The sequence below is a fragment of the Myodes glareolus genome, chromosome 16 (assembly GCF_982192425.1).
Source record: "Myodes glareolus chromosome 16, mMyoGla1.1, whole genome shotgun sequence".
Taxonomy (NCBI): Eukaryota; Metazoa; Chordata; class Mammalia; order Rodentia; family Cricetidae; genus Myodes; species Myodes glareolus.
This window is the reverse complement of record NC_142041.1, coordinates 31,257,427-31,277,849: the sequence shown is the minus strand read 5'-3', so window position 1 is coordinate 31,277,849 and position 20,423 is coordinate 31,257,427. Positions and strand designations below refer to the sequence as shown.

Sequence of the window (20,423 nt, the reverse complement as noted above, 5' to 3'; positions counted from 1 at the left end):
TTTTCTCCAACTCCATATCTGACAGAGAATTACTATCCAAAATTGATGGAGGAGGGTTATCTGTCTATTGTGTTATTTTCATTGGTCAATAAAGAGACTGCCTTGGCCCTTTGATAGGACAGAAAATTAGGTAGGCGGAGTAAACAGAATAGAATGTTGGGAAGAAGGGAAGTGAGGCAGACGCCATGGAGCCAGCCACCAGGTCAGACATGCTGAATCTTTCCCGGTAAGCCACACCTCGTGGTGTGATACAGATTAATAGAAATGGGTTAATATCAAGATATGAGAGTTAGTCAGTAACTAACTCTTTAGAGATAATGGGCCAGGCAGTGCTTAAATGAATACAATTTGTGTGTTGTTATTTCTGGGACTAAGCTAGCCATGCAGGAGCCGGGTGGGACGAAAAGCAGGCCTGCCCGCAGCCCCTTACAACAGTTGGCGCCCGACGTGGATAAAGAAACTAGACATCAACAAATCAAACAATACAATTAAAAATGGTATAAATATCTAAACAGAATTATCAACAGAAGAATATCAAATGACTGAGAAAAATTAAAGAAATGTTCAACATCCTTAGCCATCAGGGAAATGTAAATCAAAACAACTCTGAGATTCCTTCTTACACCTGTCAGAATGGGTAAGATAAAAAAGCAAAATGGCAGATCATTCTAGTGAGGATGTGGAGCAAGGGGCACACTCCTCCATTGCTGGTGGAAGTACAAACTTGTATGGCCACTTTGGAAATCAATATGGCAGTTTCTCAGAAAACTGGTAATTGATTTACCTCAAATTCCAGCTATACTATCCTGGGCATATAACCAAAGGACATTCCATCCTACCACAAGAATTCTTTCTCAACTATGTTCACAGCAGCTTGATTCATAATAACCAGAAACTGGGAACAACCTAGATGTCTCTCAACCAGAGAATTGGTAAAGAAAATATGGCACATTTACACAATGGAGTCCAACTCAGTTGTTAAAAGCAATGACATCATGAAATTTGCTGGCAAATGGATAGAACTACAAAAACAAACAAACAAAACATTCTGAGTGAGGTAACCCAGACCCCGAAAGACAAACTTGATGTGTACTCACTTATAAGTGGGTATTAGCTGTAAAGTAAAGGGTAACCAGGCTACAAACCACAGACCCAGAGAGGTTAAGTAACAAGGGGGGCCCAAGACAGAACACATGGCTCTCCCTGAGAAGGAGAAATCAAATAGATTTTTCAGGTGTAGTGGGAGTGGGTGGGAATGGAAACAGAAGGGACGTGGAGGGACGGAGGGAGGGAGTACTGGGAGAGATGGCTGAAGTCGGGGAAAATATTTAGTGGGATATGGAAACCTAGTGCAGGATAAAGTCCCCGGAACTGTCAGAGTGACTCTAACAAAGATTATCCTAGTACCGTGGGTACAGAGTCCTAACCAGCCTAGAAACAGGCAAGGCTTCCAGCAGTGGAACTGGGCCAACAACCCAGACACAAATCCTTTGCCCTACCATCTCTCCTGCTTGCAAGATGTGATGGGGTCATGGTGACGAAGAGCTTGTTGGGGTGGCCAGCCAATGACTGGTTCACCTTGAAGCCCATGCCTGACACTGCCTGAATGGCCAGGAATCAGAGGTTAGACAGCCCAAAGATCCAGGAGAAATCAAACATAGCTGTCAAAAAAAAAAAAGTCAATGAAATGATTCCTAATAATAGTCTGCTGTATTTGTAGATTGGTTCCTAGCCAATTTTCATCAGAGAGGCATCATCCAGCAACTGATGGGGCAGATGCAGAGACCCACAGCCAGACACTAGGCAGAGACAGAGAAACCCTGCAGAAGAGGGGGAAGAAGGATTGTAGGAGCCAGAGGGGTCAAGGACACCTCTGGAACATAGCCCACAGAATAGACGAAGCAGGGCTCATAGGGCTCACAGAGACTAAACTGGCAATCATGGACCCTGTCTGAGCTAGGTCCTCTGCATATACATTATGGTTATGTAGCTTGGTGTTCTTGTGGGACTCCTAATAGTGGGAGTGGGGGTGTCTCTGACTCTTTTCCCTGCTTTTGGGACCCTTTTCCTCCTACTTGACTGCTTTGCCCAGCCTTTATATGAGGGTTTATGCCTAGTCTTCTTGTGGCTTGTTATGCCTTGTCTGATTAATATTCCTGGGAGGCCTGCTCTTTTTTTGAAGGGAAATGGAGGAGGAGTGGATCTGAGGGACAAGGGAGGCAGGGGTGCTGGGAGAAGTGGAGTGAGGGGAAACTTTAGTCAGGATATAATGTATGAGAGAAAAATAAAATAATGTTTAATGTTTATTTTTATTTATCATGAAATTCAGATGCTACTAGCATAATGCTTAGTTTTGCACAACTTCATATTGTACATTTAATATGCATGTTCTTAATATTCATGTGCTTACCATGATGCACTTTTTGTATGCATGTTACACAGCAATGTGTTTCTATAACATTAATGCTTAAGAGTGTATCTAGAGCAAGATGTGATTACACCTGTACCACCCGCACATGCAAGGTGGGGGCAGGAGGATCAGTTCAGGTTATCCTGAGCTTCATAGTGAATTTGAGACCAACGGAGGTTACACAAGACCCTGTCTTTAAAAAAGAAAAAGAAAAGAAAGGAAAAAGAAGAAAAAAGGCTGTATGCAGGGGGATACTGTAAATTAATATAAATGTAAACACACTTTGAAAACCACAGGCCGTGGATGTAGCTCAGTGGTGGAGAGCTTGCCTAGCGTGTGTGAGGAACTAGGTTCAATCCCAACGCAGCAAAAAAAAAAAAAAAAAAAAAAGAAAGAAAGAAAGAAAGAAAGAAAAAAGAAAAAAGAAAAGCATTTTTTAGACTCCATACATACTTAAGACAGTTCTAAGTTGTTGTGTATTTATTTGTTGTTGTTGTTGTTGTTGTTGTTGTTGTTGTTGCTTAACCAATGTTAAAAATCTTATATTTCTATATTAGGTAGTTAGTAAGGTGTTTGTCATTTAACATTAAATGAAATAATGACCTCACCTTTTGCATTTCTGAATTTCAGAACTGCACAAGAACCTTCCAAGGACTTGCGTCTCAGTGTGCAGACCATTTTTCTATGTGCAAATGAGACTACACTTCAGGGGCTCTGCGGCTCTTCTAGTCAGCAGTTTGAACTGGCATACCCAAAGTCTTCCCACGCAGGGCCATCTGCCTGCTTTCCTTACTCTGATCTAAGGACTTACAGTTTATAATATAATATAATATAATATAATATAATATAATATAATATAATATAATATAATATAAATAATGTCGTTTTGTTTTGTTTTGTTTTTCGAGACAATGTTTCTCTGTGTAGCTTTGGAGACCACGTTTGCCAAACTCACAGAGATTCGCCTGCATCTGCCTCCCGAGTGCTAGGAATAAAGGCATGTGCCACCACTGCCTGGCTAAAATAAGATCTTTCTATAGCTGACCCATTGATTGCAGCATATGTGAAAACATCAAAACACAGACTGTGAAGAATTACTAAGCCTTCTCATGGAAGGTGAGCCCTTTCTAAGGGGATCCTGATGGTACTTAGCTGGCCATTTTGGCAACATTTCTCACCACACGGACTTGTTTTGTTCTTTTACTTGGTGATTTAATATTATAAAGTACTCCCCTGCTCGGTACATGCTACCCATAGTAGTAACTGCTTATTATCTATGCCCAGGGCTCATCACAACATCCAGGTATCTGTTCTAGAGCTCCTATTTAGTTTATTGATCATTTTGTCTTTTGAGACAGAGTTTCTCTACATAGTCCTAGCTGAAATTCATTATGTAGACCAGACTGGCTTCAAACTCACAGAGATCCACCTGCCTCTACCTCCTAATTGCTGGCCTTAGAGGAGTGCATCACCATGCCCTGCAGAATTCTTTTGTATGTAAACAGATCAGAAGCCTAGAAACTCAACAACATAGCAAGTTGGAGGGCACCTTGGGCTATGTGAGACACTACCCCAGGAAAGGGGGCAAGTACTGGGGCTGTAACTCAGTTGACAGGGTACTTACCTGGCATGCATGAAACCCTAGGTTCAACCTTTGGTATCATATAAAACTTGACAAGATAGTGCCTACTTGTAATTCCAGTATTCAACAGGTAGAAGCAGGAGGTTCAGAAGTTCAAGGTCCTTCTTGAATATACAATAAATTTGAAGCTAATCTGGAATACATGCGACTCAGATCTCAAAATAATAATAATAATAATAATAATAATAATAATAATAATAAAAGGAACATAAAGAAAATGTCAACTGGAGGTTTACCTCAGTGTTAAGAGAGCTTGCCTGGGCTCAGTGCACAGCATTACACAAGAGGTGCTGATGGGGGGCATGAGATCAGCTTGGCAAAGCTCTTGGGTGTGTCTGCAGGCATTTGTAGGACAGAGGTCACCCTGGGTATTATTCCTGGGAATGTTCATCTTGCAATTTTTTTTTTGGAGACAGGATCTCTCATTGGGTCGGAGCTCACTAATTAAGTCAGGTTGTCTAGTCAGCAATCCCCAGAGATCCACCTGTCTCTACCTCCCCAGCACTGGAATTATAGGCTTGTGCCACTTAGCGTTGTGGGGGGGGGGGGCACTGAATTTTCATTTGTTTATTTATTTATCGTAATTTTTTATTGATCCTTTTGGGAACTTTACATCATGTACTCCCATCCCACTCATCTCCCTGTCCTCCCACATCCTCCCTCCACCCTTGTAATCGCCCCCAAAAAGAAAATAAAGAATAAAAATTAAAACTTGGGGGAAAAAAAAGTCTTGCCGGCCTCTCTGGGCACAACCTGCTCCTCTACCAACTGCAGCCTTTCCTCACACCCGGCCCAGATGTCAAATCTCCAGCTCCGCCGTGCAGTTACCATTCTGCTCCTCTGTCTTACCGGCCTCTCGGTCACACATCCATTTGTCATGGTGGCACTGGAAGCTGTGGTGTGTCACACAGTAGACCCTTTGGCCCAGGCAGCTTTACTTGCAAATGTTGATTGCAACGAGTCTGGCTCACGGCTTCTGCAACACCATCAACTCTGGGTTCTCACTGAAACTCCTCTCAGATATTCCGCTATTGCCAGGAGTCCAGGAGATCCTGTGGCTACGGTTTGGCAGGACCGCCCCTTCAAGGTGCTTCAGCAGCTCGGAGGTGGCGTAGATGCTCGGGTGGTCCCACTCAAGGCCCTGGATCTGGGCCTGGGTGGGAGCTGAGTTGGTCAGGTCGCCAGCCTCCCTGTGCCCATGCCACTGGAGCCAGCTCTCCTGTGCTGCCCAGGCAAGGGACAGGACCAGCTCTCCCTCACCCACACCTCTGCCTCCGCACTGCCGGTGAGGAGGGGCTTTAGGCAGCAGTACAGAACACGGACATCTGCATGGCTTTTGGTGAAAACACGAGCCATGTACATCAACACAGACCCCAGCTGCAGTAGGCCACAGATCCAGACACGGCCCTTGGCAGCAGCATGGGCCCCGGACATCAACATGGCCTCAGGAGGCAGCATAAGCCACCGGATCAATATGGCCACCTGCAGCCGCACAGCCTACAGACCTCAACATGGCTTCAAGCAGTAGCACAAACCATAGACATCTGAATGGTTTTCAGTGGTAATGTGGGCCATCGACATGAACACAATCCCCGGATGCGGCAGGGCCACAGACCTAGCCCCTCGGCAGCAGTATGGGCCTGGGCATAACTACGGCTTCTCACATCAGGCTGTTCCTCACTGCTGTCACGTACCCAGTTCAGCCTCCCTTCACAGCACACAAATTATTCCACTTCTCTTACTCTCCCCAAACTTAACTTTTTCATGTAAGCATTAGGTATTCTAACTCATGACCTCATGCTTGCCGGAGAAGCACTTACCAACTGAGTTATCTCCCTTGCCCACGGAGCTAGCTACTACTCTCTCTCTCTCTTTCTCCCTCTCCCTCCATATATATACATTGTGTGTGTGTGTGTGTGTGTGTGTGTGTGTGTGTGTGTGTGTGTGTGTTTATTACTGAGTCATCCACAAATAGCTAAATCAAGTGTTGACTTCGTATTTTTTTGAAATAGAATCTGCCATTAAGCTAAAGAAAGAATACATTATCAGTGCCTACTCAGAAGGTGCCTGTCCACAATCCCCAAAAAACCTAGCACCAAGACTGTGCCTACCAAACACATCAGTAACTGCGGGGTGGGCTGCACTAGCTCTCTGGAGCCGTTAGACAGACAGAGACAGTAGCTAGGTGGTGGGATATGTGTGGGAAAGGGGGGCATATTAAAAACACAGACACAGATACTATTGAGGCAGGGCTGGTAGAGCGTGAGGCAGGATCCTGAACAGCTTTCTGGTTTCAATCGCTTGGAAGCTAGGCTTACTTTTCTTCCCTGTTTTCTAGTTTGTGTCTGTTTGTTTGTTTTGTTTGGGATGCTGGTGCTCCGCCACTGTGCCGCCTTCTGATGCTGGAGCCAATGTGTCTATAGCTACAGTGAGCCTTTCCTCTCAGTGCCTGTTTCCTTCAGTCAGGCAGTCAGAAGATCAACAGAGCGGAACGTCAGCGAGACCCGTAAAATGCGTCCCAACTCCAACTCACTGATGAGGGCTGCCTGGAGAACGCTGTCCCGATGACCCTGGGCTGAATAAGAGTGTGGAGGAAAGAGTTCTTGGGTGTGTGCTGTGCTGTTTGGACGGGGCCAGTAGAGAGGTGGAGGCGGCATTATGTAGTTCCTGTCTCTGTTTTGAGTCACAAAGAAGATAATCACAGGGTGGGAAAAAATGAGTGATCAGCTGGGCATGGTGAATTAGGCCTGCCTAGAATCCTAGCCCTCCAGAGACGGAGAATCAACATGGGTTAGAGCCAGCCTGGACTACAGTGAGCTAAAGAGTATCCTGGAGTCCCTATTTCAAAACCAAAACAAACAAACAAACAAAAACTGAGTAGTCGACTGCCATATCCATCTGAATATTCACATGTAGCTATCAACCTCCCTTTAGTTTTTCTCACTCATAATACTTTGGATTGACAGGCTGTCTGAGTGTCTGGGGGTAAAGCAGGCTGTACACTCTATTGTTTATACTCTCCTCATGACATGGAATAAGGCAGAAAAGACCAACTTTTAGTACGGGTTTGTTGGTATGCTTAGTGTTCACTTAGAGCACTGCTTGTCCTGCCTACTGCCAAGCATGACCACACTTGCTACCCGGAACAGAGAGACCCAAACAACCTGACTGACTCATCTTGCTTGCTCACCTCAGATTGAGGCATTAGAGTATAAAATGGGAACACAAACTGGACCCAGCACTGGGGCGTTTCGGGTGCTGTCCTGGTGATACGGGCTCTCTTCCACTCTCATTGGTGCTGGAGTTTACTCCTGAAAGATTCCTAGAACATTCGGAACAGAGAAGGGCTTCTCTTGCACTAAGTGGCCTTCTGCAGCTGCATTACATAGAGAAGCATCCCCTCCATCCAGGAAATATCATTAGGGTTAAGGTTACGTTGACTGAGCTGGGCAGTGCGGGGTGGTGCACGCCTTTAATTCCAGCACTCAGGAGGCAGAGGTAGGCAGATTTCTGAAGGGCCAGCCTGGTCTACAAGAGCTAGTTCCAGGAAAGCTAGGGCTGTTTCACAGAGAAACCCTGTCTCGAAAAACTAAAAAATAAACAAATAAATAAAATAAAATAATTACATTGTCTGAGCAGCGCTTAGCCTACTCTGTAGAGTTCCGGGTCAGTGAGAGCGAGAGACTGCCTCAAAACAAAACAGAACAACGTGAAGACCTCTGACCTCTGCACAGTTGTGTACAATGTTCAAGTGGGCCTGCATTTACACACGCACTCACACACATGAATACACACACACACACACACACACACACACACACACACACACACGATTGATTATATAGGCTGAAAGAATTCAGGAATATCCTAAAGCATCAACTTTAGTCTGAGATTAAAAGATAGGCTGGTGAGAGTATTCATGACTGCAACATGAGCCTTTTGAAGCTTATATTCCAGAGCTATTTAATGATTCCTCATTGCTGCACTTACCACTCACCAACCTTTTCACAGTTCCGTGATGGCAGGCCGACTCTATGCTACTGTTCCCAGCTACAGGAGAGACATGCAAATAAACACAATGTTGTTGGGTTTGTTTCTGTGGAATATCATTCTTTATTTGGGAATTTAAAATGCAATTTTCGCTATGGACTATGAAGATAAATTGTTCTATCTAGATGTTAGAGAAATGGTAAAGGCAAGGAAACACTCAGACATTCCTTATGTGGGATTCCCCTCTATATGCTGTGAATAGCACTGGCTAATAAAAAAAAACTGCTTTCAGCCTATTGTAGCGCAGAACAGGGCAAGGCAGGAATTTCAAACCATAGTAGGCTGACTCAGGGAGAAACTATGTAGCAGCTGCAGGAGACAGACACCAGATGCTGGACAGAAACTTACTGATAGGCCACAACCACGTGGTAATACACAGATTAATAGAAATGGGTTAATTTAAGATGTAAGAGTTAGCTAGAAATATGCATAAGCTAATAGACCAGGCAGTGTTTTAATTAATACAGTTTCGGTGTGGTTACTTCAGGTCTGGGGGCCGGGAATGAACAAGCAGCTACCGCCTACACATTCCTTGCTAATAGAAGTTTAAAAATTTGTACTTCCTGGAAAAAAGCTAGTTTGCTTTTAACTTTGGCTCTACAATATAAAGTTGAGTCAACATAATTATTCTCTAAAATAATGTCTCAGTGAAAATTATACAAGTTTGTTCTGTTGAATTTCCTGGTACTTAACAACGGTCAACGGCACTCAATATCCACAAACCTTAGGAGAGGCTTCATGATGTCCCAACAAAGGCTAAGGAGATTATTCAGGACTGGTTCACACCTGAGGGATGACCGAGGAACGACCATATTCATTGTATAAATACTGTATGTTAATCAGCTGTGCTCCTTGAGCATCCAAGTCATATTTAGTAACAAGCATGCGTGCAGCTAAGGTTGAAGGAAAGGCCCCACGGGATCTTGCTGTGTAGCCCATGTTGTCCTCCACTCTGCAGCTCAAACTGCCATCAAACTTGCTGTCCTTCCTTCCACCTTAGTCTGTGAATGCTGAGATTACAAGAATGTGATACCAGGCCTGGTGGTTCAAGCGGGCTGTTTAATACCGGAGCGAAGCTGGATATAGTGGCTCGGTCTTGGAGAAGTCCTTGAGTCCAGGAACTCAAGACTAGCCTGGGCTACATCGTAAGACTCCATCTCAACAAAGTAATGCTAGATGAATGTGTAAGGCATATCCAAATACACATAATTAATATCTCTAAAGCCTTGGCATGAACAAAAGGCCTCAATTTCTCTGCTCTGCATCTTCCGTGCCCCGACTGGGATAGCATCAATTCTATGTTTCAGGTCATTTCTTTTTCTTCTTTACATCTTGTCCTGTCCGTGAATGTGGGCACTGCCATGCTAGGGCTTCAACCCTTCCCTGGCCCTCTATGTACTGTGTCCTCAGAACTTTAATTCTTAAGCTTTCCATTCAGACTTTCATGTAGATAAAGCCTGGATACCCACTCCGGCAGCAGCCTCCCCAATCTGGGTCCACACTTAGAGTTACCGTTAGTCAAGGTACTCCCCGACCTCAAACTCAGTACACAGAGATTTTGGTTCCATTTCCCCCCTTTTCTCATTTTTTTCTCTTCTCTTTTTTCTTTCTCTCCTCTCCTCTCCCCCACTTCCCTTCTCCAGGATCTCCTGTGTACCAGGCTAGCCTCAACACTCACTCGACAACCTTGAATTTTTAATACCCCTGCCTCACTTCCCTTCTCTGGGCTACTACACCGTGCTCAGGTTTAAGTAGTGCTGGGGTTGAGCACAGGGCTTTGTGAAGGAACGCTAGACAAGCACTCTACCACTGAACTACACCCCAGCCTGAGGCTCTCGGCCTTCGGCGCTTCCTTTCTGCTTCCTGTGGTTGTGCTGAACTGAGCCTGTCTTTGCTTCTGTGCCTTACCTGGATTTCAAATCCTATTTATCCTGAAACTTAATCTGAACTCTATCCAAAGATAATCCTACCTCTACTGGATTTCTGTAGCATTTGGCTTGAGTACCCATTTCATATTTATGAATTATCCAGTGCTTTAAAATGGTTATGTTTATAACTGTGACATTTAGCATCCCTATTGGTATTCTGTGAAAACCAGTCCTACTAGCTACTTCCTTATCTGTGACCTAGTTCCTAATCAGATCCCAAGTCCTCTGAAGCTAGTCCTATGTGCTTCTCTCCGAGGGTCCCCGAGTCAGTACCTACGTAAGAAATGTAGTCAATAAAAACTGAGACATCTAACAGTGGTCCTGCACATCTTCCGGTTTCTCTCTATGGCCCATATCACTGTGTGATCAACCTCCTTGGTCATCCTCTATCAGTTAGGCCTAAATATCCTTTTCTCAAAATAAAAACTATAATCATGGTGGGTACATATGTATTTGCACATTCACACATGCTATGGCAGACATGTGGAAGTTGGGGGACAATTTGGGATCTGGGGATCAAACTCAAGTTGCCAGGTTTACACAGCCAGCCCTTCTATCCACTGAGCCATCTAGCTGGCTGCACAGAATCACCTCGACTTTATAATGATTAAGTATGACAATTAGTAACGAGCTGAAGAACAAGGAGAAAGTCAGTATTGTTATAAGACTGAGGTGTGGAGGCAGAAAGTAACCGGAGCTGTGACCGAGCTATGGATCAAGGCCATATCAGCAAGGGATATGGATGTTCCACTGTAAGGGAGTTGGGCATTCTCCTCTCTGTATTTTGAATTACGAGTGATTGGTTGGGAAGAGGAGGGACTAGAGGAAAATGGTAGCAAGTGATGGTAGCAGGAACTAAGAAAGCGAATCCTTTCGCTCGGAATCCTAGCACTTGGCTCTGAAGTGGGAAGAGTGCTGTGAGCTCCAGGACAGCAGGGACTGCGTAGTGAGCAGTGAGGTCCTGACAAGGGAGAGAGAGAGAGAAAGAGACAGAGAGACAGAGAGAGAGAGAGAGACAGAGAGAGAGAGAGAGAGAGAAGCAAGAGGAGAGACTGAATGAATCCTGAGAAGGGAATCTAAAGAGCGTGGAGGAAGACCGGATAGAGCCAGATGGTAGGAATGCTCGAGGGGGTGGGGACCATCCATCCTAGTTCAGTATGTGGGTGATCGGCAATGCCGTCTTCTGAACCCGAAGAGAGACACACTTGGGGGTGAGCTCTGGATGGGAAGGTGGGTGCTCTCGGTTTGGATTTGTTGAGTCTGTAGAACCTTAGGAGGTTTTTGTGAAGCTAGGGATCCAGAGGAAACAAGGGTTAGAAACGCAGATATCTCATGGACATGATTAATTCCACTACCTACTACCCGTTTTTTTGTTTGTTTTGTTTGTTTTTAACATACTTCTCACTCAGTTCAAGGTGCCGCCTAACTGTTCTTCTGGTTTTGTTTTGGCTTGGCTTTGTTCTTACTGTTTTTTCCAGCTGAGTTTCCCACATCTGGGGAAATCTCAGGAATAGGCGCATGTGATGGATAAACCTTGTCCAGCACGGGAATGCAGTGGATAAACCTCGTCTTGGGAAAGTCACCTTTGTGACCATGGTGTCTCCCCTGCCAGGGAAGTGTCCAGCTATACTTTCTGCCACCCACATTTCTCTGCCATGATTCCCAGTTGTTTTTGGTCAATTCTTTTTTATTTTACTTTATTCTTTTTAATTAATTTATTTTTTTAATTTTTTTATTTTGGTCTTTCAAGACAGGGTTTCTCTGTAGCTTTGGAGACCGTCCTGGAACTCGCTCTTGTAGACCAGGCTGGCCTGGAACTCACAGAGATCTGTCTGCCTCTGCTTCCCAAGTGCTGTGATTAAAGGCGTGCACCACCACTGCCCAGCTAACTCTTTTTGATAAAGTTTCCTTTTGCGCTTACAAGTTCCACATCCATGGATCTAAAGAATTATCGATAGGAATATTTGGGGGGAAATGTGTCTGTGCTAGAATGTGTGGGCTGCTTGTCATAATTTGCCAGATAATACAACATAAAAACTGCATAGTGTTTCCACTGTACTGAGTATTGTATATGATTAGAGGAGATTTAGCTGTACAGGGGCTGTGAGAAGGTCATCGCCATATGAAAACACCCTCATTTTCTACAAGGGCCTTGAACATCCCCAGGTTCTTGAGAGCCTTCATGCACCCTGGATCCCATCTCTCTGAGGCCAAAGGTTGACTTGACATCTGTCGCTATTTGTTTCTTACGTGTTTTGACTGTCTGGGTCTCAGACCTTTAGTCTCAAACATCATGAAATTGAATTTAATAAGGTAGAAAGTTCTGTGGAAACCTCACCTCGCTCTGTGATACTTTGTCCTGAACATGAGTGTGCTTTTCTGGACCTGTCCCCTTTCTCACTCACTCTCCTGTCCCCACAGCCCAAGCACCCGTTCTCCCTCCAGCAACTCTTAGCTTAAGGTGTTCTTAAGGTTTCCTAAACTACTTCTTTTTCTTCTTTCTTTTTTTCTTTTCGAGACAGAGTGCCACACTGGTCTAGGACTCACTAGAGTTGTCGTCAAGGACCTTCTAAGTGCTGGGGATTGCAAGCGTACACACAACACAAGCCTCTTCGAAACATCCCACTTCCGGGACTCACAGGACCCCTGCTTCCTATCTGTCTCTGACCTCTTTAGACTCTGCATTTCCTCAGATCCCTGTGGAAAAAGCTGGCTCCTGGAATTATGTACCCAGGCTTCCTATGTGCCATTTTAATGTTCATGCCTGATCTCATTTGCTGGCGTGGCTTAGCCTTCATTTAAAGTGATTCCAAGTCTGAAGATCTAGCAGAGGCTCCCCACACCAGTGCCACTAACCAGCTGCTTAAAGGTCAACTTCATTTGTCCCAGACGTCACAAGTCAATCTTGCCCAAATACAGACATCTTTGTCCTCCTACACCTGGGCGTTCTCCTCAACCACAGTTCCCAGTGAGTGGAATCCTGGCCTATCCAATGACCTGAGAGACATATTTGCCTCCCTCTGCCCTTTCTCTCTCATTTTCTGTAGGCCATCGAGTCTGATGAGACTTAAAAATAGCCAGAGTGGTTACTTAGACTAACTCTCGCGCTTGTAATTACAGACAACCGGTACACGCTAGATCTCACTGAAGACTTGAGGGGGAGGGGAAGGGAACAATTTAATTTTAGGCAAAAGCTCAAAAAGTCTAAACTTGAATTTAACTGCTAAACAATAAAAATAATGCATTTTTATTGAAGACGTTGAACTTGGCTCTCCCTGCCTTGGCAGCTTCACTCCCCACTACACGGCTGGCCTAAACTACTGGAATGAATGACACCACCTAACTGAAAACGTCTTTTTAAAAACTTGTTTCTGATTTCTCTCCTCTTTAAAAAAAAATTACTGGCACATATCCGTGAGACAAAGTAATGGGCTGCATAGAGAGTTTTTCTTTCCGATTTGGCTAAATTCACCCCACCCTCCACACACTCTCTCCCTTTCTCCTGCCCTGCTTCTCATTCCTTCCTCTGACAGGTTCTTCCAGCCGTTTCCTCACTGTAGGTGACCTTTATTTTACACCGAGCAGTTCGACTTAAATGTGATGATGCCCTAGAGCGTGGGGCTGCTCAGATGCTTCAGTCAAAGCCTCGCTTAAACATACATTCTAATATAATGTACTGTGTGGTGTAGCTAAAGATGGATCAACATGGAGATCCCTTTTTATCTGGGCTTAGATACTAATTATCTCAGAGAAAACGCGACCCCCCGCCATATGGTCACTCGAAAACTCAGAAGTAGGGATGGATATCCATTACGGCGGTCTATGCGTCATGTTTCAAAACTAAAAAATGAAGTTACAGCAAACACTGTACCTTTTGGAAAGAAACTGTATTTATGAAGCAAGGAATTTGAAAAGTAAAAGCAAAACTTGTTTTATCTAAAAGCAATAGGAATTGGCAGGAAAGAGTCTGTTTTTAGGAAGAGGAGCAGATGGGGGAGCAGAGGGGAGGTAGGGGAGATACTGGGAGGAGAGAGGGCAGAGGGGAAACTGATGTTAGAATGTAAAAATAAATAAATAATAATAAAGAGTTTGTTTTTCTTTCTGTTTGGAAATGCAAAGAGACCATGGGAGCCAGGGCGATGACAGAGACACAACCCAGAACTGTACAGTGACTAACCACAGAATGACGAGCCAGCGTGAGCAGGGCAAAGATGTTTAAAAATGAATAAACGTGACAGATTGAAAACCAAAGTTTTCCCCTTCCTCCTTTCGATGGCCTTGGTGTCTGAGAGCAAAGCCACAGTGCTCGAGAGACCCGGCCTTACTCACATGAGGTCCTGGGTAACCCGGTTCCCTGTAGAGATAAGTGCGTGCTTCCATTCTGTGGCACAATTGTCCCCCGAGGTGTGGTTAGAATCACCGAGCAGCTGTCTGTCCTCCTGGGTTAGCTGGCACGAAGTGGTCATTAGTAAGCACCTGTGTTCCAAACTAACTCTTAAGCTCCGCCTCTTTGGAAAGGGTGTGTGTGTGTGTGTGTGTGTGTGTAAGTGTGTGTGTGTGTTTATGAACACTCCCTGTGTTCCTGGACAGTGGGTTTGAAGTAGGAGGAAGGAAGGAACCTGAGGGCCACTTCCTTATTCTTAATATGTGACTCAACTCAGTGATTTTTATTTCCAATTAAAAAAAAAAAAAGTTCCTGAGTATAAACCCAGTGATAGCTATCATAAAAATCTCTCTTGTCCTTTCCACTGGTTTTCACACAGGAATATTCAGAACATCTACTGATGTGCTCGCTGAACAAAGCAATTAAGAAATTAGAGACTTAATAGGATTCCTTAACAACCACAGACTGCTCTATGTTTAGAAAAACCTTTAGCTTCATTAGACTGAAGGAAAATCAAATCGCCTTCCTCTCAGCTACGTTAGGATAGGAAACAGCCTTAGCTCTTAGCTTACGGAGAGTGCAGTTTGTATCTTTAGTGTCCAGGGACCCCCGAAGGAACTCAGGCTAATGATCTGCTTGTCACCAAACACAGCCAGCCGTTTCAATGGGAAGCAGCCATCTGCACAGTTACCTACTCTGCTCTGCCTTGTCTACCGCATGACGTCACACACTTAGGGAAATCTATAATTAAAACATAATGTGCCTCGCTGATGCAGAGGTATGCCTTGGTCTCAGCGCTCCACAGTGTGGAGAGGACCTTGAGTTTGAAGTCCGTTTGGAAACAGGACTAATTTTATGTCAGCTTGACACGGGCTATGAGAAGAGGTCATCTGAGAAGAGGGAACCCCAATTGTGAAAATGCCTCCCTAAGAGTGGGCTGTAGGCAAGCATGGATGACATTTTCTTAATTAGTGATTGATGCTAAGTCTGGCTGTAGGCTTGCTATAAATCAGCTTTATTATGTTGAGACGTGTCCATTGTATTCCTAAATCTCCCTGGGACTTTTATCATGGAGGGGTGTTGGGTTTGATAAAAGACCCTTTCTGCATCTAATGAGATAATCATGAGGTTTTCAGTCTTTGCTCTGTTTATATGGTGTATGACATTTGTTGATTTTCGTATATTGAACCAGGCCTGCATCTTCGGGATGAGGCCCACTTAATCATTGTGGATGATCTTTCTGATGTGTTCTTGGATTTGGTTTGCAAGTATTGTATTGAGAATTTTTGTATCTATGTTCACCAGGGAAATTGGTTTGTAATTCTTTTTTTTTCTTGAGTCTGAAACTGTAAATATAATAAAATAAAAAAATAAAATGATTTGGGTGATGTTGCTTCTGTTTCTATTTTGTGAAATAATTTGAAGAATATTTGCATTAACTCTTCTTTGAAAAGCTGATAGTTTTCGGTTTTCTGCGCTAAAACAGGCTGGCCCTGTTTTTGTTGTTGTTGGGAGTCTTTTAATTGCAGCTTGTATTTCACTAGAAGTCTGTCTAAATTGCTTATCTACCCTTGGTTCAATATTGATAAATGATATATTTTCAAAAAGTTATCCTTTTCTCTTAGATTTTTGAATTTTGTGGAGTAGAGGTTTTTAAATATGCCATTATGATTCTCTGGATTTCCTCAGAATCTGTTATGTTCCCCTTTTCATCACTAATTTTATTATTTTGGATCTTCTCTTTTCACATTTTAGATTTGGCTAAGGATCTGTCAATCTTAGTGATTTTCTCAAATAACCAACTATTTGTTTCATTGATTTATTTGTTTATTTCTATTTTATTGATTTCAGCCCTAAATTTGATTATGTCTTGCTCTTTATCCCTTTTGGGTGTTATTTCTTCTTTTTGTTCTAGAACTTTCAGGTGTGCTTTAAGTTGCTAGCATGAGATTTCTCTCTCCTCTCTCTCTCTCTCTCTCTTTCTCTCTTTCTCTCTCTCTCTCTCTCTCTCTCTCTCTCGGTTTTTTGAGACAGAGTTTCTCTGTGTATTAACACCAGTTGCCTAGAACTTGCTTTGTAGACCATGCTGGCTTCAGACTCACAGAAATCCGCCTGCCTCTGCCTCCTAAGTGCTGGGATTAAAGGCGTGTGTCACCACCACCAGCTCACTTTTTTTTTTTTTTTGTAAACACTTAGTTTACAAAACACTTAGTTTAGAACTTGCCTCCTAGAATCACCTCACTCGTGCCCCTTAAGTTTGGGTATGTGTTCATTGCATTCGGTTCTAGAAAGTCTTTCGTGTCTTTCCTAACTTCCATCTTGATCCATTTCTCATCCAGTAGTGAGTGGTCCAGTTTCCGTGAGCTTGTAAGCTTTCCATTGGGTCTGTTGTTCTTGATACCCAGTTTTTTTCAAGTTTATTTATTATGTATATAGTATTCTGGGATGTATACCTACGTGCCAGAACAGGGCACCAAATCTCATTACAGATGGTTGTGAGCTACCATGTGGTTGCTGGGAATTGAACTCTGGACCTCTGGAAGAACAGCCAGTGATCTTAACCTCTGAGCCATCTCCCCAGCCCGATACCCAGTTTTAATCTGTGGTAGGCAGATAAGATTCAGAGTGTTATTTCAATTTTCTGTTATCTGTTGAGACTTGCTTTGTGACTGAGCATGTAGTCAGTTTTGGGGAAAGTTCCATGAGGTGCTAAGAAAAGATCTATTCTTTTGTGTTTGTTTGAAATGTTCTATATCTGTTAGGTCCATTTAGTTTATAATATCTATTAATGCCAATATTTCTCTATTTGGTTTTGTCTGGATGACCTGTCTATTGGTGAGAGCAGGGTATTGAGATCTCCCTCTATCAGTGTGAGGGTCAATATATGTTTTAAGCTGTAGTAGTGTGCTTATTTTATGAACTTGGGTGCCCCTTGTGTTTGGTGCACAGATGTTAAGAATTGAAATGTCCTCTTGGTGGATTTTTGCTTTGACAAAGATGTAGTGTCCTCCATCTCTTCTGGTTAATTTTGGTTTGAAGTCTGTTTTGTCAGATATTAAAGTGGCTATACTGGGTACTTATTAGGTCCATTTTCTTGGACTGTATTTTTCCATCCCTTTATCCTGAGGAGATGTCTATCCTTGATGGAGTGTTTGTTGGGTAGAGCAGAAGGATGGATCCTGTTCTTGCATCCATTCTGTTAGTCTTTTTATGGGGGAATTGGGACCATCAATGTTGGGAGTTATCAATGACAGTGTTTGTTGACTCCTGTTATGTTCTTGTGTGTGTCCCTCCCTTGATTTGCTAGTTGAGATTATTTGTTCCTTGGGTTTTCTTGGGTGTTAACCTCTTTAGGTGGGAGTTTTCCTTCTAGCATCTTCAGTAGGGCTGGATTTATAGACAGACAATGCTTAAATTTGGTTTTATCATGAAATGTCTAATTTTCTCCATCTATTGTGACTGCAAGTTTTGCTGGTTATAGTAGTCTAAGATGGCTTCTGTGGTGTCTTTGAGTCTAGAAGACATCTGTGCAGGAACTTCTGGCTTCTAGAGTCTCAATTGAGAAAACAAGTGTTATTCTAATGGGTCTGTTCTTATATGTGAGGGTCTTTTTCCCTTGCAGCTTTTAATACTCTTTCTTTGTTCTGTATTCTTGTTCGAATTCCTTAATTTTTTTCCCAGATGGTATTGTTTATTGATTCTATTTCCACTTTCAGGTCTTGAACTGTTTTATTCATTTCATTCCATTGCTTGTATTTTACAGATCTCTTGAATGGGTTTCTTCATCTCCTCTTTAAGGACATCTCTTATTTTCATAAAGGTTAATTTGTTTTTGTTTGTTTGGTTTTTGGTTTGTTTTTTTTTTTTTTAGTTGTTGTTGTTCATTTTTTTCGAGACAGGGTTTCTCTGTAGCTTTGGAGCCTGTCCTGGAACTAGCTCTTGTAGACCAGATTGGACTCCCACTCACAGAGATCTGCCTGCCTCTGCCTCCCAAGTGCTGGAATTAAAGGTGTGTTGTGCGCCACCACTGCCCAGCTCATAAAGGCTAATTTGAAGACTTTGTTCTGTGTTTCATCTATATTTCATTTCTCAGGGCCTACTGTAGTAAGGTTGCTGAGCTTTAGTGGAGGCATATTGTCCTGGCTGCTGTTTTGTTTTTTTGTTTTTTGTTTTGTTTTGTTTTGGTTTGGTTTGTTTTTTTTTTGGGTTTTTTTTTTTTTGCATGCTGGTGTTTAGGTTTCTGAGTTTGGGAAGACTGTAATTCTAGGTGCTGATATCTGGTCTCGTCTTTATGGCGTCAGTGTTCATTCCTTGGTTTCTGTTGTCATGTCTCGTTCTTAGGTGAGTGTGTCGTGTGTAGGTACCCCAGAAGGGAATGTTTCTGACATCCTGCCAGGTGTGGCCACTGGGGTTTCTTTTTAGAACATGTTTATTGGTACTGGGAGCTGACACTTGTGGGTGGTGACGGGGTAGAAGTGGGTACACTGGTTGTCTAAGAAAGGAGTAAAGCAGGGTTGCCACTAGAATCTGCTTCTTTTCCTGGGGATGGGGGCAGAGGGGGGTAGAAAGGCCACAGCCTATAGTCTGCTCCTGAGCTGAGGATGAGACTGGGGGATTAGATTTGGAGGAAAGCGGGGGAGTAAAGGTCCGAAGATTGCCCGTCTGCTTCTCTGACCAGCAGGTTCCCAGGGAGTCCCAACAATGCATGCTAAGAATAATCCCTAATGGCCGAATGGCCTTCATCGCTCAGGCATCAGGATGACTCAACTTCAGAAATCTCTTTATGCAGTCTGTAACATTCACAGAAGAATAATCTAGATTAGATAACTCCTGAAAAAGCATTTGCTAGGCACATTTCTGATTTTAAAAGCAAACAACTAGCAAAAGCCTAATCTTAATTCAGTTAGAAAACTGCAAACCTATAGCGAGGACCACAGGTAATGCTGAGATAAAATCCTCACAGTGTCCTCCCATCACTCTGTACTGCACTGACAGTTCTAACACACGCGACAGAGGTAATAAAAGTGTGAGTAGTAGAAAGAATTAAAACCATATTACCGGGTTGGGTGGTGGTGGCACACGCCTTTAATCCTAGCACTCGGGAGGCAGAGGCAGGCGGATCTCTGTGAGTTCGAGGCCAGCCTGGTCTACAAGACCTAGTTCCAGGACAGGCTCTAAAACTACAGTGAAATCCTGTCTCAAAAATCCAAAAAATAATTAAAAAAAATAAAACCATATTACCTACGGATTACATGGTTGGCTATCTAGATAACCCCAAAGAGACTCAACCTAAAAATTATTATAATTAATTTTTGACAATTTGGCTAAATACAAAATTGCCAGGAGTAAATAATGTTTTTTAAGTAGCAAAAGAAAATTCTCATTTGCAAAGTGTCAAAGCCTATAAACAGAGCAGCCAGGAATCAGTCTAGTTGAAAATGATCAAGACATTTACACAAAGAAGCTGTAGATCTTTGCTGGAGGGACCTCAGACCTCAGTCAACATGCAGACTCTGTTCCCAGATGAGAAGATATTGATTCTCCCAACACGTACAGGCCCAGGTGACCCCAGTGGGCCAGTTGTCAGTTCAGAGCGAGTAAACATGCCTTGGATGACTTAAAGCAAGAACAGTAGAAAAGAAGCAAGGAGGTTTTCTTAGAGAAGAGGGACGGTTCTGGCTCAGGGCCTGAGAGGATGTGGAGTTTGGGAGAGTCCTGAGACAACCAGGACTAGGAAGCAGGAACTGACGTGTGTATGCGTGGTGGAGTGCTTGTTTTAAGGAAATTTGGATATGGAGAGCATATATTACAACTGCAGAAGTATATGTCACACAAGTTGACATTACAAATATATATAAATATACATATAATAATCTCATATAAATATGAGATTTTGTAATTTTGAGATTACGTAATCTAGTCTGACCTTCTGGTTCTCCTGCTTCCTCCTTCCATGTGCTGGGATTAAATGCGTGCGCCACCATACCAGCACTAGCAGAATTTGTTTGA

The 20,423-nt window shown here is 43.3% G+C and overlaps 1 protein-coding gene across 1 annotated transcript in view; it reads right to left on the bottom strand.

The window, feature by feature from the left end:
- Positions 1 to 14,514, bottom strand: part of Gne (glucosamine (UDP-N-acetyl)-2-epimerase/N-acetylmannosamine kinase) — a 49,941-nt gene extending 35,427 nt beyond the window's left edge. Inside the window, exon 1 of the mRNA XM_048419758.3 lies at positions 14,360 to 14,514. Within this exon, the coding sequence (XP_048275715.3) occupies positions 14,360 to 14,410 (51 nt within the window). The 5' untranslated portion in view covers positions 14,411 to 14,514. The remainder of the gene's footprint in view (positions 1 to 14,359) is intronic.
- Positions 14,515 to 20,423: the final 5,909 nt, after the last annotated feature.